Here is an 18,391-nt window from a genome sequence, read left to right as displayed (position 1 = left end):
ATAACTTATGAGACAATGACTTTTTTTTTTAATCTTATGCAAATTATAGTTTTTTTCGCTTTTAAACACCATATTTTTGTTTATATATTATGAAATCTACGGCTATTATTTATTTATTTGTTTGTTTCTTGTTAAAGCAAGGTGAATCATCAATTCGGCTACCTTGTTGATTTTCTAGTTGGCTTTAAAATAAAAACTAAAGTTTAATTAAAATTTTACATAAACATGTGTGTTAAGTACGTTACAAAATTTTATTCCATTTTTAAAAAAAATGATTTACAAATAAAACATAGAAAAAATCAAATTACTTAGAAATAGTCCGTTAATTTTTTTAAACAAAGTAAAGTGCTTTTTTTTTTTTTCATTTTATTAAACATTCAAAAATTAGGACCACCACCGCGTAGGCCTTGAACCAGCACCACCACCGCCACCATAGATATGGTGGAGCTTCTTTCTGGTTGGGAATGTGAATATCAGGCATATCATGTTTGGTTGTTTGTTTAGTTTGACAAAACTGAGGGTGCTGGTAATTGTTCTCTTGACTTTTGTACAACCTCATGTGTATACTTCTTCAGTTTTTTATCACTCTTGAGATACGTAAAGAAGATCATGCATGCATTTCTATTTTTGGCCAAAAAAAATAGTCAATATTCGAAGGAGTGTAAATACACATAACTAAAAATATCTTATTACGTAGACAACCAAGCTACACAAGCTATTATTTATAAGGTGTAAATCAACGCAAGAAAAATCCCTGTGTCTAAACCACCAACACGACCCAACGCCTGAATTTGTCCCTAAGAATGAATATTCATGTAGACGAACCACTAACACCGGCTGGCCGCGTGTTGGTGCAGCCGGCAATGGATCAGATCATCAACTGCGTTCTCGGACTGGATCGCCCTGTCGGAATACAACTTGTACGATCTGTCATCTCTGATTCTCTCATTTTAAACCACCCAAGATTCACCAGCCTTTTGGTCAAAGATAATCACGGCCGTGAACGATGGAAAAAAGTCGAACTCGACATCGACCGGCATATCATCTTTCTCCCTGACGCCGTTGACGGCAGCAACGATGACGACGAGGCGGCAGTCAACGACTACATCGCCGACCTAACAGTCTCATGTCCGCTCAGCACCGATAAGCCTCTGTGGGAGGTACATATCTTGCCGGCACACAAGTGCGTCGTGCTGCGTCTCCATCACTCGCTTGGTGACGGAGTGTCTCTCCTTTCGTTGATGTTGACTATGTGTAGAAAAGTCAGCGACGCCGATAAGATGCCGACGATCGAACTACCTCCGTCTTCTAGAAGCGACCGGAGAGAGAGTGCCGGAAAAAGATTCTGGAAGTTGCTGAAAATGATATGGTTTACGTTGATTTATACGTTTGAGTTTTTTTTGAGGTCTATGTGGGTTCGGGACAAGAAGACGGTGATGAGAGGCGGAGCAGGCGTGGAGTTGTGGCCGAGGAAACTGGCTACCGCCAGGTTTAGCCTTGACGATATGAAAATGGTTAAGAACGCTTTCGTAAACACTGTAAGTTTTATATTTCGTTAAAGTAGGTAATCTCAAAGGATGGTGGAGGATATCAACATTTCCCAAACAACAAATTAAAAATAGAATCTTGTAAGTATATATGAACAAAACATAAAAATAGTATAAAAATATATTCTAACAAAATCGTCAAACAAGAAAAACGTTAGAAAATGTAAGCAATTAAAAAGCCAAAAAGAAACACCATCCCTTTATTTTAATATATATTAAATGAGTTCGGGTTAAATTAAAGGTAAGTAAAACCGAACTTGAAAATAAAACAATAAAAACCGAAATAGAATAATCGAAACCGAAATAGAAATCTATGGTTTAGTTTGAGTTTTTTTAAAACCGAAATAACGGTTCCGTCTCAGTTTTGGATTTTAATCTCTTACATGAATAGTCCCTACATCGATGGGATTGTAGAAGTTTCTTCTTTCCTATATAAAGGATTCTCTGTTTAACGCAACCACGATAGATTGAATTTAATAGAGTTTAATGAATTGACACATCATCATTTAATAATCCATATAATTTTATTATATTTTTTTTCTACAATGCATTGCACTCTACAAAGTTCAATAGAATATTACAAAATGCAATTTATAATAAATATTTAAGAATTAAAACTTTCATTTTTTTCTCATTGAAAAGTTCAATGACCATTAAGCTCCAAATCTATTGAATGTCAATGTGGTATCTCACAATGATTGGGTTTCATCCATTAAATGACACATGGACTTTCCACCTCATTTAACTCTCCCATTAAACTCATCGTTATGAATTTTATGTATAGATGGTTCCTATGGTTTTAAACTCTTGCAAAAACAGTTTTTTTTTAACTAATCTTGTTAACTTTTTCAGTTAAGTCTCTTGTAAAATGATATATTTGTCCCTCCTACCATAGTGACCGTCTATATACTTTGTTCTAGCCACAACAACCATTTATGTTGCGTCATCTATTATTTAATTATTATTTTTATTTAATTTATTTATATTATTATGATTTAGATTTTTTTGACGTTTTGTTCGAATGTATTATTTGATGTTTTTCTTTTATATGTCTGCTTACATTTTTTGATATTTTGTTCGTATAATTTTTTGACATTTTTTTCGAATACATTTATTAATATTTCTTTTAACTTTTTGTTTGAATAATTTTTTCTTTTTTTGGATTTTTGTTCGAATATATTTTTTAATATTTTTTTCTATATTTTTTTTGTTTGTATTTATTAAAGATTTTATGGACTGTAATCATAATTCCGAAGTTAAATCATTTAAAATTATATTTTTCTTTTTTTTCTTTTAATATAGATAATGGTTTATACATATTATTTTATAATTCAAGTATATAACTGTATAACACATAATGTTATATAATTATTATATTTGTAAAGCCTTTTTATAAACATATTTAATAAAAAAATATAAATTCTTTTTGTTAAACGTGAATATGACTAATATAAATTAGGTACATATAGGCTAACCTAAGACTATCTCGTAATCTTAACGAGAACGCCTATTTTTTGTTTTAGGTAAAAGCCGATTCAAACTAACTCTTGCTCACTCCTAGACTAAATAAACACAATATTTTACTAAATAGACATCTTGATAATTACTTTTATTTAAAAAACAATATTAATAATTAAATAATGATTACTTGTTTATTAATAATATTAATTTTACTTTTTATTAATTGTATTTGCTTATTTTTACTATATAAATACTATACAATACACATGTTTTGGATATTATTTAGAGATTAAATATAAACAAATACATAAACACAAAAATCTATGACAAAAGTAATATCTTTTAACAACACTTCTATTATTATTATTATTATTATTATTATTATTATTATTATTATTATTATTATTATTATTATTATTACTTTGTAATTATATATACTTATTTATTATCTTAAAAATTAATTTACATATTTATTGAATATGATGAATTAGCAATAGTTATGACATACAGTTGGACGACTAACGAACCATTGTTAATACGAACCAAGCCTTAATATAATTTGTAAAAAAGGTTCAGACGGTGATCCATGTAGGTCTGACAATCGTGTCGTGTTTGGTTTGGTGGTTTGCAGTTTGGCGAGTTAAAATATACCAACCCGAACACAACTCATTTAACTATACAGGTCACGGGTTGGCGGGTCACGGGTTAATGACTTTGGAACATAAACTCATATATAACCTGCCAACTTACTTATTTATACGGGTTCACAGGTTGGCGGGTTCGTGGGTTGGATTTTGGTTTGTGTGTCAGATTTGGGTTTGTGTGTTCGTGGGTCAAATTCAATAAATAAAATTGATAATTAAACATGAATAAATTTTTGATGCAAACATATCCCAATTTTAGAAACTTAATCTTAAACATCCAAATGAAAATTAAAAACATACATGAAAACATGTTCAAACTAAAGCATTAATACAAACATAAATAAATTCAATCGTATGTTTCGACACCGTTCGATAATGATTCAATCATTCATGTCGCCGTTCTTCGTAAGTTCATTCTATCGTTCATTACATAGAGGAGACTAGGAGAGGGCTTATTCGATTTTGTTTGTGAGATATTAACATTATTTAAGGTAAACACCAAACGTGTCGTAATACAAATCAGCAAATGGTTACCCACGGGTTAAATGGTCAATGGTATCGAGTATCCTATCTTAATATAAAGTATAAACTGTATAGTGTATAATACTTAATACATTTAAAAAATATATAATTTTTTTTATTAAAATTGTAAATGGGTTGACGGGTCAACCCGTATATTTTTTAAAAACTCATATATGTACTTTTTAGTAAACGGGTTGATGGGTTGGCGGATTGAAAAACTCAACCGAAACTCGTTTACTTTGTGTCATGTCAAGAATTGTAAGGCCTAAACCCATGTTAGGAAGAATAGCAATAATGCAATGTGTATACTCTATAGTAACATAATATTGTTAGGACATTATAGACCAATACTTCATATCACCGACAAAAAAGATAAAATAATCAAAAAATACTTCTCCAAAATTGTCCATACAAAAAATTGTAACTTTGTTTTGGGATTTTTTTTTACTTTCCAAAAACTCGGTTGTGATGTATTTCTTTTATAAATTTGATTAACTTTTGTACTAATTCTATGTGCCATATATTGCAGACGATCAACGACGTCCTTTTTGGTGTAATATCATCGGGGCTATCAAGATATCTGGATGATCACTCACCAAAACGTAAATAAACATTCCATTATAGCCTTGCTATTTTATAATTTATATGAATATTCCATAATAAATTTACCATCTCTTGTAGCTATTAAAGAAGGGCTTCGAATCACCGGTGCCGCCATGGTTAATCTAAGGCCATCACAAGGACTCCAGGTTATATACTTCCTAATCTTTATTCTCAATTCACATTCATCACATTGACAACACAAGTTATGTTTACCTTAAGATGAAAATCTCTACTATAGTAGGGTTTTGGAATGGTATACATGTAAAAAAATTCAAATTAAATGTCCGATTCTTAGTTTCTTTCATTAAGTTAAACAAATAAGGACAACCAATGGTCTCGTTCATTCGTTTACGTTTCTTCGTTTATATATATATATATATATATATATATATATATATATATATATATATATATATATATATATATATATATATATATATATATATATATATATATAGAGAGAGAGAGAGAGAGAGAGAGAGATTATAAAATTGGTGATAGTGAAAGTTAAGCTTCTAAATGTTTTACAACTTCTAGATTTTGTAAAAATATCAAAGTGGCACTTAAATACAATTGACATCTCAAAAGTGTTAACGGTCAGATTTTACGTTTTTTATATGAATATTTTTGTTCAGTTATGTTTACATGTTCGTTAGTTGATAATTGTTTATGCACGTGTATCAATTTAATGAACATATGCAATGTAATTTCTTAAACAAACAAAAATAAAAAAGAAAATCCGTTTGTCTATCTATTTGTGTTAGTTCGTTTGTTCTGTTAATTTAAAGAATGATTATGAACAAAACCTAGTTCGTGTTTGTCCATTTGTTTATAGCCCTACTTGCTACTTGCAGACAATCTTAAATAATAAAATAGGAATGTTATGACAATTTGATAGGTATTCACTGAATTAATGAAGAGTGGTTCAAAATCAAGGTGGGGAAACAAATTTGCTCTGATGCTCTTACCAATTTATTACCATAAAAATGGGTCTGATCCTTTACAATATTTGAAGAGAGCCAAGATGATGATAGACAGGAAGAAGTTCTCTTTAGAAGCTTTTCTATCGTACAAAATCGGTTGCTTTATTATGAAATGCTTGGGACCAAAGGTGAAATAAAATTATAAAAAGAACTTAATAACTTAATCTTGCATTATAATGTTCACGCTAATAATTTTAGTTTTCAGTTTGTAAGTTCGATTAATTACAGGATAGCTTGTAACACTAGCTTCACAATTTCAAATGTGATTGGCCCTAGAGAAGAGTTTATGATTGCAGGCGTCCCGGTTACCTACATCAGAACCACGTCTTCAAGCTTACCACATGTAATAATTTCTAAATTGTTAGTATTTTAATAACGAATATATGGTATAAATATTCAATTTAACCATGGGGATTTATTTTATTTTTTTATATATATATGCAGGCAATTACTATGCATATGGTGAGTTATGCAGGAAAGGCAGACATGCAAATTCTTGTTGCTAAAGACATCATTCCTTACCCAGAAAAATTAGCAAAATATTTCGAAGATGCGCTGTTAGAAATGAAGGAAGCTACATTGAAAATACGATGTGAGTGTTAAAGTAAAACACCTAAAGCATCCTCCTGTACACGTGCCTTGTGTAGGATTGACTTGGTCAATTATGTTTATATCCTTTTACTTTCAAAGTCTTTAGCTTTTATGTGTGGAGTTACTTTAGTGGTAGAAGTAATCACCGTATATTTAGTCTTCAGATGTTTAATGTAGAAGTAACTGTGTATCCTCCCTGTAACATTATAGAACCAGAGCATTTTGATTTGTGTATGCAAATTAAAAGATCAATATATCAACTTGTAATGTATAATTATATATTATTAGGAGAATAAAGGCTTACAATTCCTGCCAAGAGACTAGTCTAGGAAATGAACGTGGTATTGAACCTTCAAAAGAGTTCCCTTCAAACCTCATATAATTAAGAACATTAATCATAAATTATATTGAAAATTAAAGTTCATTGCAAAAGGGCTTGTACATAATTCAGATGATTGCTTAGACCGGAGGGTGTGAGAGGGAATGTTCCCTCATTTTTGGTGGGTCATACCCCCTCTCTCTCTCTCTCTTGTAACGATTGGCTATATATATATATATATATATATATATATATATATATATATATATATATATATATATATATATATATATATATATATATATATATATATATATATATATATATATATATAAAACGAACTTTTTTTTTTCGAAAAAAAAAATTCACTTCAGTTTCTTTGATGAAAAAAGTTAAGGTCTATATTTTTATAGAAAAAAATTTATTAAATATCTCAAAATTCATATTTTTTGTACTTTTTAAACATAGATTCATATTCATGCTTAAAAAAATGATTTTTCAGTTCAGATTCATATTGTAAACATGTTCAGATTAATATTGTAAATCTGTTCAGATTCACATTGTGAACGTCCTCAGATTCACAGTGTGCATAATAATAAGTCAGATGCACAGTGTGAATCTAAACTAATCGGAGCCTTTTTCACATTGTGAATGTTAAAATTTGAAATATTTACAGTTTAGATTCACAGTGTGAATCTACATTGATCGAGGTTTTTTTTTTTGTGAACCTTCTCAGATTCACAGTGTGCATAATAGTAATTCAGATTCATAATGTGAATCTGAATTGTTCGAGATTTTTCATATTGTGAATGTTGAAAATTGAAATATTTACAGTTTAGATTCATAGTGTGAATCTACACTGTTCGAGGTTTTTTTAAATTGGTGTTGATGTTAATTAATAGATTACAAAAAATTAATATTTTTTGTATAATTAGTTTTTTTTTGATAAAAATAAATTTAAATATTGAAAAAATTAAGAAAATTAAGTGGGTTTTTTCGAAAAAAAAGTTCGTTTTTTATATATCATCATGGATCTTTATAGAAAGAGGACGAAAAATCGTGAACAACAATATAATCGGGTTTTTTTTTCGATAAAAAATTTGGCCTAAAAAAAATTTAAATGAAAAAAAAGAAGTGGGTTTTGTTATAATCCGATAAATGTGGGTCCATTCTAAAAGTTTAGACAAAACTGCACAAATGGTCCCTATGGTTAGCTGAAAATTGCCATTTTGGTCCAAAAATGTTTTTGACTAGCACCAGAGGTCCAAATTTTTCATTTTGTTGCGAGTTTGGTCCGATTTGCTTTAAACTTTTGTATAATGACGATTTTACCCTTGTATTTTCTTTTAGTTTTTTTAATAAATAAATAAAAATAAGAAAAAAATACTCTCTCTCTCTTCCTCCCTCCCCCTCTCTCTCTCTCTCTCTCTCTCCCTCTCTCCCTCTCTATCTATCTCCCCTTTATACCCCCGTCATCAACGCCACCAACATCAATCATCAATCAACAATATAACCACCAACATTAGCTAACACAACAACCACCACCACCACTAGTTAATGACACCACCGGTCAACATCTCCATTTATAAAACAACACTGTCATCATAGATCCGATAGTAACACCATTTTTCATCTTTTCTCTCTCTCTCTCTCTCTCTCTCTCTCTCTCTCTCTCAGATCTGAGGCAGAACACCACCTCTCTTACCATCTCTCTACCATATATGATAATGGGGAGGTACTCAAACAAATCAAAATATTGAAGACAAATAAGAAGATCGAAGGTCCGTCATCTACACAAATATGTCGTCATTTACACCATTTTCACCTTTGACGCCATTGCTAGGGTTTCGTAAACCTGCACCACACCAGGATAATGCTGGTGATAGCGTTTCAAATCTTAGAAACGAAAACAAAACCCTAATCTTGACTCGTTCTTACAGATCTTGAAATGAGAAGGAGGCGATCTTAGGGTTTCAGGAAACGAGAAGGGCGACTGGAAGAGGAGAGAGATGTAGACAAATGATGGGGTAGTGGGTGGTGTTCTTCGTCTTCTAAAGGATTCAACTGGGAATCTTTTCCTGTTGCTACAGAGCTAGTGATCGTCTTCATGGAGTGGTTGTTAAAACTTCTCCAGCTTCCCCAGTCTTCACAACTCCCTAGATGAAATGATTAAAAGAGATCTTGAAGTTACATACCCAGATCTGCAAACGAGAAGAGGGAAATCATATGGGTGTCTTGATCGTTTAATTAATTTATATCAGTTTGAAACGTGATTTCATTTCCTTGTTCAATTTATGGTTTAAATCAAAAAGCTCAACTGAAATTGGTCATTGAAATATATATATATATATATATTTCTTATTTTTATTTATATATTAAAAAACTGGAAAAAAAATACAGGGGCAATATCGTCATTATAAAAAAGTTTAAATCAAATTGGACCAAACTCGCAACAAAATGAAAAGTTTGGACCTCTGAGACTAGTCCAAACTTTTTTGGACCAAAGTGACAATTTTCAGCTAATCACAGGGACCATTTGTGCAGTTTGGTCAAAAGTTTACAACCCTTCCTTTTGTCGTTGATCGCTGTAAGTTCCTTCGCTTTGGATTGATTCCTTAGTTCCTTAATTAATAATTGTTCTCTATTGAACTTTATATATATATATATATATATATATATATATATATATATATATATATATATATATATATATATACACACACACATACTAGTAGAGTACCCGCGCAATGCAGCAGCGCCAGATAGTTATGTTCAACAGATAGTTTGAATGCGGCAATTAGTTTTCTTTTGTGTCAGATAGTTCGTTTCAGCATTTTGGTGGATTGTTTTGTGTCGGGTATTTTCTTTTGGCGAATAGTATATAGCTAGGTATGTAGATGCTATGGCGGAATAGTTAGTTTATCGCAAGTGGAGAATGTGTTGTATTGTTATGGATAGTGCGTTTGGTGTTAGAAATGTCCATAGTATTCCTTAGAACAACACCAAATGCCTAAAGTGTATAACGCCTCTTAATAACATAATTTCTACTAATTAAATAATTTAAACTTAAATACATTTATAATTTTGCGATTATAATGGATTGAATTTATTAATTTAAATATTATTTCATGGTAAGAAATTAACTATTCAAATTTCATGGTTTACTAAAGAGTTTTTCAACGAATATTTCAATGTAAGATTTTAAATAGACTCAGAAAGACATGCAACCTTTTGATTTTTTCATTATATATATATATATATATATATATATATATATATATATATATATATATATATATATATATATATATATATATATATATATATATATATATATATATATATATAATTGTTTTTATTACCTTTATTGTAAAAAGGGTTTTAATTAATATATATATATATATATATATATATATATATATATATATATATATATATATATATGAAAATTGTTTCTTATAAATAGTGAACTTTCACAATTTTTGTCTATTTTAGTCCCTGAATTTTATGTTGTTTTTTTGGCAGAATTGATCCCTGTACTTTGGCAATTTTGGTCTTCATTTTTTAGCCATTTTGACATTTTTAGTTCTTGTAATCGATATTTTTATATTTTTTAGGAACCTTTTAATATTTAAAATTTGGCCACAAAAGTTTAACGGTTTGACAACTTTAATCCCTTTTCTATTTAGGAACCTTTTAATATTTAAAGTTTTGCCACAAAACTTTAACGGTTTGACAACTTTAACAGTTTGACAACTATGGTCCTCATATTTTAGCCATTTTGACACTTTTGGTCATTGTAATCGATATTTTCACATTTTTTAGGAACCTTTTAATATTTAGAGTTTGACCACAAAGCTTTAACGGTTTGACAACTTTGATCCATTCTCTATAATTTTTCTCTATTTTAGTCCCTGGACTTTATGTTGTTTTTTTGGCAGAATTGGTCCCTATACTTTGGCAGCTTTGGTCCTCATTTTTTAGCCATTTTGACACTTTTGGTTCTTGTAATCGATATTTTTTACATTTCTTATGAACCTTTTAATATTTAAAGTTTGGCCACAAAATTTTAACGGTTTGAAAACTTTGATCCCTTTTCTATTTAGGAACCTTTTAATATTTAAAGTTTAGCCACAAAACTTTAACGGTTTGACAACTTTAACGGACTTTATGTTGTTTTTTTTTGCAGAATTGGTCCCTGTAATTTGGCAACTTTGGTCCTCATTTTTTAGCCATTTTGACACTTTTGGTTCTTGTAATCGATATTTTTACATTTTTTTGGAACCTTTTAATATTTAAAGTTTAGCCACAAAACGTTAACGATTTGACAACTTTGATCCCTTTTCTATTTAGGAACCTTTTAATATTTAAAGTTTGGCCTTAAAACTTTAGCGATTTGACAACTTTAATGGTTTGACAACTTTGGTCCTCATTTTTTAACCATTTTGACACTTATGGTCCTTGTAATCGATATTTTTATATTTTTTTGGAGCCTTTTAATATTTAAAATTTGGTCACAAAACTTTAACGGTTTGGCAACTTTGATCCATTTTCTATTTAGGAACCTTTTAATATTTAAAGCTTGGCCACAAAACTTTAACGGTTTGACAACCTTGGTCCTTATCTTTTAGCCATTTTGACACTTTTGGTCCTTATAATCGATATTTTTACGTTTTTAGGAATCTTTTAATATTTAAAGTTTGGCCACAAAACTTTAACGGTTTGACAACTTTGATCTCTTTTCTATTTAGGAACCCTTTAATATTTAAATTTTGGCCACAAAACTTTAACGGTTCGACAACTTTGATCCCTTTTCTAAAAACTTGTTAATTTCTACCGCTTTAAATCTTTAGCCATTTTGACACTTCTGGTCCTTGCAGTCAAAACTTCTACATTTTTTCATAAAAACATGAACAAAACGGTCCCGGGCAAAGCCCGGGCTCTTCATCCTTGCACTTTTTACGTCTGTCATATTTATCGATTCGGAAACAACATTGAAAGCTTCTGGCCCCCCGCGTAGCGGGGTAACCTTTCTAGTTTATATTATGGAAATGAACCTTAGGAACAGTAAAGTTCCTAAGGGTTTGACAAAATTTGCCCATCTATTTGACGGATATTGGAATTGGTCCACTTCTCATTGAAATTGCAATTTGGTCCTTGGTCGATGCGACGACTTTTTTTTTCTAGATCTCTCCGGTCTCCACCGCCTAATTCCTCAAACTTCTTTAACCACTGTTCATCGGGTAGGTTAGTTTAATCCAGGTTCAGCACCGCCTTCTTCATCCAATCGGATTTCACATTTTCTACTGCTTCATCTCACCGAGTTATATTACCATCTACTGCTTGCTTTCTTTATTGTTACACAAAAACAGGATGACACTTTCTCGACCATTTCCTGTACCACGTCCCTTTCCGTCGACCTTCTTGCTCTCCTTCTACCACGTCCCTCCTACTGCTTCTTTTGGTCCTTCCACCATTAAAAGCATCGGCTTTTTCCCGCCGCCTTTGTCAGCGAATCTTCCATTTTCTCTGCGTTTTCCCTGTTCTCTTCTACACCATCGACATTAATCAAATCCACCATCACCACCGCTCCACCAAATCGCCACTCCGACATCAATTAATGGGCTCCATCAATTTTTATTGAAGATGAGAACTGTTCTAACTCTAGATTTTCGCCTTATTTCTTGCATCCTCGCCATGGAGGAAGTCGGGAAATTCGCAGTTACGATTCTAACTAAGCAGGTATATTTTCTAATAACTAAGTCATGACATCTATAAATTGTTATTCACATCCATTATCATCAACGCTTAACATCGTCCTCAACTATCGATTATCAAACACCATCTGTTTCAGCCTATCGTCTCCCCTCTCTTCCTTTAATAGATTCCAACAAACGGTCTACGTCTCACTATTAGTTGCTTGCTCCCCCATCGTGTCCACTACCATATGTCGATCTCTGATTTCATTTCATTTTTATGCAGGTTTGGCAGAATATGAAAGGGGTTTCAAGGTCGACTGCAAGGTTAGTAACTATTACAGTTTCTTCAAACATTTGTGCTCTTTTAGTCATCGATAGTTTCAGGTACTGAACTGCTTTGATTCTCCACTGAATTTCTTAATTTCGTGTTTGCTATAGGTGGAAAAGAAGCAACACGACAACATCAAATATAAAATCAGGTAAAATTGGTTTTATATTTCGATTTTAGGCCTGTAATTTAGAGATTTATGTAAATAATGATGACATATCATGTTTATTGACAATGGTTCCGATTTTAGGCTGAAGAAGAAGAGGTAGATTCCGTGATCAGATACGTCAATAGAGACGATGGTTCTCGGTTGACCAGTTGTCGCTTCACAAATTTTGGCTACTATCAGATCCACTGTTTGGTTAAAGCTAAAGAAGACATTCTGCATGAATATTAGGTGTTGAGTTTATATTTTCTCTGCGTTTTTTCATCTTATATTTTAAATTTTTTATTCTATGAATTTGGAAATTAGGATTTTGATATTAAAGTTATCTTTTCTCTATAATTTTTAGGCAACGAGTACTCCATGGTGAAAGACCCAATTAATTGGTAATTATTTGTTGTCAGGTACTGTATGTAATTCTATATAATTGAGATTTATTGTTTAAAGGTCCCATTGCAGTTTTTGTTTAAAGGTTAATAAGCCTATTGGTTTGATTAGTAGTTATGATTATATGGATTCAGTAATTGGTTAATTTTTGGGATTTTTTTGTGTTTATAGGATCGTTGTTCGTTTCTTTTAAGTTTTAAGGTTGTGTTAGTTGGTTCTTGGATTATGTGGAATTTTAATTACTCCCTTTATAACATTTTACTACTTTTTCTTGACATCTGTCATTGTTTATGAAGAATATGAGGGTATATGCTTCGTCAAATTTCTGTGAATTGGGAACTTTTTTTTGTTAATTCCATGATTCTAACTCTATCTAATCTACGCATAATGATTAGAAATTAGATGGAAAATAATCTTGGATAACGTGATTTTTAATTATACCAGATCCTTGAACTTCAAAGTGGTTGGTACCCGTTTCTGCTGCTTGATTACCACTACATTGGCAGTCTTATTTTGAGATCTGTTTTAATCAAGTTTCAAATACCATGCAAGTTTTTCAAGATGTCACAACTCACATATATAAGGTTTAACAAGCATGGAATTCTTTCAGAGAGGTGTCATTCTTACTTCCTAAACTTTTTTGTCATCGATTCATGTTTCCATTTATACCCTCCAATTTAATTTAATGTTCTGTTTCAATCTACTTATGCAAGGGCGTATGGTGGAGATATATGGTCCAGATGCTTTTGGAAAGATAAGTCGACTTTTAAAGATAGCAGGATGTCAAAAACCACTTAGAAAAAAATTAAACCAAACTACTCATAAAATTATTTGAAATTTCTGATTTTTGGCGCAACGGTTGCTCAATCAGGTGATTCTATTCAACTTCTGAGTTTACAACACCGAATAAGGTATTTTCTTTTTTTAATTGATAACTTCATACGTTTCTGATTCTCATTTTCACAAATTTGATATATTTGTATCGATATTAATACAAAGTATGTAGCTACTTTCTGTCTTTCGTAGCCACTATTATGTGATACATATTGTTGTTTGGTTAAAACTTTAGGCTCTTCACTTACGGAATATCTTCTTCGATGATACCACATGATAAAAGAAGAATCGGTCGCAAGAACTTTTGAATTGGCTGCACTCATGTATTAGGGAACAACTTTCATAAATTTCCAGGTACTAAATATAATTGTATATTGAGTTTATTTGTTATATTTTTTTTTTTCACAAACAAAATTTGATATATATTATAATGTTAAAAAGTCAAACATTGGCTTAAACCTTTTTTCCTAATCTGTAAGTTTATTTTCTTCAGCCAAAAATAGCCATATACTTTTATTGATTTGTTTATTATGGTATCCTACTTTCTTTTCATCATGTTCCACCACTGTACTTTCAAAAAACTACCCAATTTCTACATTTTCTACTAGAATGTGTAAAGGATGTGATTGTGTATTGTGGTGGATGTCTATGTATTTTTTTAGATTAAATGTAATTCAATTTGAGTGGTTGTTTCAGTATATGATCTTCTGTATGTTGCTATATGTTTGTGATCGTCTATGTATGTGACAGTGTTTTACCGACTTTATCTATATGATTGTCTGATTGAAATCCGACCCCCACAAAGGTGGGGGTACGTCACTAGTTATAGATTATAATAGTATAATATTAATATATCCATATTTCATGAAACTGTTATTATTTATTTATTAAAATTATTTTGATATTTTAAACTATGAAAAATATTTATTTATTTAATAAATTAATGATGTTTGGATATTTTTATTATTGATAAAAATAAAATCTTGGGAATATGCAATATATACGTTAAAACATGACAATATGTCATGAGCCTTGTGCAACATCCTATGCTACTTTAATATTTCTCTCTTTTTTTTAAATATTCTTTCATTTATTTGAAAATAAATAATTTAATTTTGTAAAGTATGATTGAATTATGTAATTTAGTAGAAGTTTTTTTAATACATATTTAGAAAATAACTAACCTAATTTGAAATAGTTATAAAAAGGTGAAACATACAAACAAAGTTTTTTCCTTTAGTTTGATTGAATGTGTAAAAAACACAAAATCAGTTAATTCATATAGCAACGTTTGTAAAGAAAAAACATAAAACCAATGTTTTATTAAATGCAAAAGTTGAATCATATTTTTTTTAATAATTGCTGATAACTACAAAAACTTTGTTTACATATCTATTTTTTATTAAAATATATAACAAATAAAACATCAGTACCTCACTATTAATGTTGAATTAGAAATACAGCAGCAAATTGAAAAAAAATAAACTTTTATATTTTTCTTTATTTTAGTTTTATTTTCCGATGCAATCAAAAACATTTTTAAATTTTAGAGACTAATTAAAAGGAATGAAAGCAACCTCTATAATAACAACATATACATATTATTTTAAAAAACATATTCACGTTTCAGATATGAAAACACATAAACAAACATTATATTAAAAAAATAAGCTATTTTGTACTTATTCAACGCACATCAACACAATTTGACAAAAAATTTTCTACTATATAGATTCAAGGATAAGAAAATTCACACAAAAGAAATAATAACTAAAAATGTTATTATGTGCACCACCTTAGACGACTTGGTGCAGAAAACAAAAAAAGAAAACACTAATTTCAGGCTAAAAAAATCCGTTTTGAATAAGTTGTTTCATAAGTTGGCCAATTGTTTATACCTTGCTCTTCAACAAATAGAGTCTCTTTCTTCCCGTTGTTTACAAATGCTAAAACCAGGAACACAAAGATCAGATTTCAAGTTACTCTTCTAATAGCACATTATTAATAAAACAACCCAAGAACTTATTCACAATAACCAAATTGATTCACATCATCATATACATGATCCTTGAAAATAGAAACTAAACATACAAAAATAATTTTGCTTTTTGTTCATCTATATCACAAAACATATCATCATAAAACAAATAATTATAAACCTACACACAAGAACCATATACAATCATCTCTCTATTACCCGATCAAAGAAAAAGGCAAAATTAAATGAAACCATAAAATGCATATTCTTTGACATCATATGACAACCCTACAAAGGAGACAAATCATGCAGAATCAACGTTTTGATCTTTTAAATCAGTAAATCACAAAATATTTGCATATAATATTTTTAGTAAATATTATCGAAAAGATTTCACATCTGTAAATCATATAATATTTACATAAAAAAAGAGAAAGCATAAGAAAGCGTGAGTTGTATCTTGGCAAAAAAAACATTCAGATGTGTCCTCACTGTTGGCGAATGCTTAACAAAATTAACCAAAGTCTTGTGGATTTTCCATAAGTCTACATACCGGTTAAAGCTAAACTTCTTCCTGAGACAACTTTTCCCAACAAAAATGATAACCAACATAGCCTGCAAAAATTAACAGAAAAATGAGATTCTACAAAATACCCAACTCTGTTTCCATGGAAACACAACAAAAAATGGAATAAAATTAAGCATTCTAGCCACTGTATAACCTCATTCATCAGCAACCATAAATTATATTAAAAAACCTTAATCACAAAATGATTCCACGAATTATACATCCAGTCCATTTCTCCATCTTCACAGTTTGCTTCTTCTTCCTTCCAACTTTTCCCTTAAAATCCCCCAAATCCAATCAAACAACTTGCAGAAAACAATCCCTACAAACAAATGTCAAAATAAGACTCAACTTCATTATAACATTACAAATCAATGGGTTCAAGAGGAAACATAAAGACTTGAGATATTGTCTTAAGATGTAAAACAATGCCTTTACTTGAAGGCCTTTCTTTGAAGCAATATCTATAACAGCTGCAAAATAACAGTTTAACTCATTATTTAAAACTAAAATATTGTATACAAAACCCAATTAACTAAAACATGAGCAAATTAAAGTGTTTTTTTACATCAGATTAATTAAAAACACCACCTTTTTCTGAATTGTAGACAATTTTAAGTAAATAGAAGCTTCAGGAGGAGATTTACCTTCACCTGAGATAACTTTTCCCAACAAATCTCGAACCTGAGAAATTTGGGAAAAAAACCTATGAGAAATCAAAAGTCAAATAAATAATCAATGGGAAGATGCTTACCAGTTTAACAGTTCTTGTTCATTTGATGATTGTAAAGTAAATATCTTTCATTTCCCCCTCAAATACACTTCAAGAACATTGAAGAAAATAGAAGGTTACTGAAAAAAAAAAAAAAAAAAAAACTAACCTCTAGCCAAGGATTTTCATATGGTTTCATCCCACGACCTATAAACACACATACATTTAGGTTTTTTCTTAGAGAGAAACAAAAAAAGATAGATAGAGAAAGAAAGGGTGGTGGTTTTCAGCGAAAGAAAAAAGAGGGAGAAAGCGAGAAAGACCATGGGTGGAATGACAAATCTGAGAACCACGTCGATCAAAAGATCCAGATAAATCTTCACACCTGGGAAAGCTATTATTCAAAAAAGCATATATTCAAGAAGCGTAAATAAGTACCATAGAAAAGCTCGAACCTAAGTTGGGAAAAAAACTATGAGAAATCAAAAGTAAAATAATTAACCAATGGGAAGATGCTTACCAGTTTAACAGTTCTTGTTCATTTGATGATTGTAAAGTAAGTATCATAGCAGCAAGTCGATTTTGTAGCCACTGGGTAAGAGAATAAGCTTTGTTGTTTAAGCTTCTATCCAGCCTTTTTCGTCTCCATCAATTTTTAAGAGAGAGAATGGGTGAGGGTTGTAGTGGGTCACGATGGCAGCGGCGGTGCTGCTATGATGGTGACGGTGACGTAGTCATCGAAATTTAAGGGGGGTGGTAATGAGAAGCGTTAGTGGTGCTTGGTTTTCGTTTTTGTTGAAGGAGACTGTGACGAAGAAGGTGGAGGTGGGGAAGCAGTAGGTATTAGGTTTTAGGTTTTTTTGAGATAATCGGGAGAGAGTGCATTGAATAGAGAAGGGATGTGGGAGAATTAGATCGAATTTGTGGTTTATTTCCACGAATGAAGGCAGAGGACCAGGTAAACAAGAGATAATAAGATGGAAAGATAAACCCGGTCCAAAATCATATAAAATCTTTTATACGATTGCATTGCATACTTATACATATTGTAT

At 30.7% G+C, this 18,391-nt stretch overlaps 1 protein-coding gene and 3 long non-coding RNA genes across 8 annotated transcripts; 3 read left to right on the top strand and 1 right to left on the bottom strand.

Annotated features, from left to right (window-relative positions):
- Positions 1–374: 374 nt before the first annotated feature.
- LOC111878483 (wax ester synthase/diacylglycerol acyltransferase 11) lies at positions 375–6,656 on the top strand. Its single transcript, XM_023874986.2, has 6 exons — positions 375–1,538; positions 4,704–4,776; positions 4,856–4,923; positions 5,676–5,888; positions 5,966–6,103; positions 6,205–6,656. The coding sequence occupies exons 1-6, from the start codon at positions 804–806 to the stop codon at positions 6,361–6,363; spliced, it is 1,386 nt and encodes a 461-aa protein (XP_023730754.1). The 5' UTR covers positions 375–803; the 3' UTR covers positions 6,364–6,656.
- Positions 6,657–8,327: 1,671 nt separating this feature from the next.
- Positions 8,328–9,000, top strand: LOC122198106 (uncharacterized). Its single transcript, XR_006191952.2, has 2 exons — positions 8,328–8,451; positions 8,611–9,000. It is a non-coding gene; the product is annotated as an uncharacterized LOC122198106 (long non-coding RNA).
- A 2,891-nt stretch (positions 9,001–11,891) lies between these two features.
- Positions 11,892–14,779, top strand: LOC111877532 (uncharacterized). Of its 3 annotated transcripts, XR_002845448.3 has the most exons (8): positions 11,895–12,412; positions 12,653–12,693; positions 12,808–12,848; positions 12,948–13,094; positions 13,210–13,264; positions 13,692–13,861; positions 13,961–14,158; positions 14,317–14,779. It is a non-coding gene; the product is annotated as an uncharacterized LOC111877532 (long non-coding RNA). The 3 variants fall into 3 exon arrangements; XR_002845454.3 differs by having other exon boundaries at positions 11,892–12,412; positions 12,948–13,246; XR_002845447.3 differs by having other exon boundaries at positions 11,894–12,412; positions 12,948–13,264.
- Positions 14,780–15,873: 1,094 nt separating this feature from the next.
- On the bottom strand, positions 15,874–17,490 carry LOC111878436 (uncharacterized). 3 transcript variants are annotated; one of them, XR_006191950.2, is made up of 3 exons: positions 17,275–17,465; positions 16,613–17,100; positions 15,874–16,347 (listed from the first exon to the last, which is right to left on the bottom strand). It is a non-coding gene; the product is annotated as an uncharacterized LOC111878436 (long non-coding RNA). The 3 variants fall into 3 exon arrangements; XR_008224090.1 differs by lacking the exon at positions 15,874–16,347 and having other exon boundaries at positions 16,411–16,674; positions 16,818–17,100; XR_008224091.1 differs by lacking the exon at positions 15,874–16,347 and having other exon boundaries at positions 16,412–17,100; positions 17,275–17,311; positions 17,382–17,490.
- Positions 17,491–18,391: the final 901 nt, after the last annotated feature.

This window comes from Lactuca sativa, chromosome 5, assembly GCF_002870075.4.
Source record: "Lactuca sativa cultivar Salinas chromosome 5, Lsat_Salinas_v11, whole genome shotgun sequence".
Classification (NCBI taxonomy): Eukaryota; Viridiplantae; Streptophyta; class Magnoliopsida; order Asterales; family Asteraceae; genus Lactuca; species Lactuca sativa.
Note: the sequence above shows the minus strand (reverse complement) of the source record. Positions and strands in the feature narration are given on the sequence as shown.

Excerpts from the sequence above, each read along its gene's own strand:
- LOC111878483 (XM_023874986.2), top strand. The coding sequence starts at position 804 with ATGAATATTCATGTAGACGAACCACTAACACCGGCTGGCCGCGTGTTG. Across the intron at positions 1,539-4,703 it reads AGAACGCTTTCGTAAACACT|ACGATCAACGACGTCCTTTT; the intron begins GTAAGTTTTATA and ends CATATATTGCAG. Across the intron at positions 6,104-6,204 it reads CGTCTTCAAGCTTACCACAT|GCAATTACTATGCATATGGT; the intron begins GTAATAATTTCT and ends ATATATATGCAG.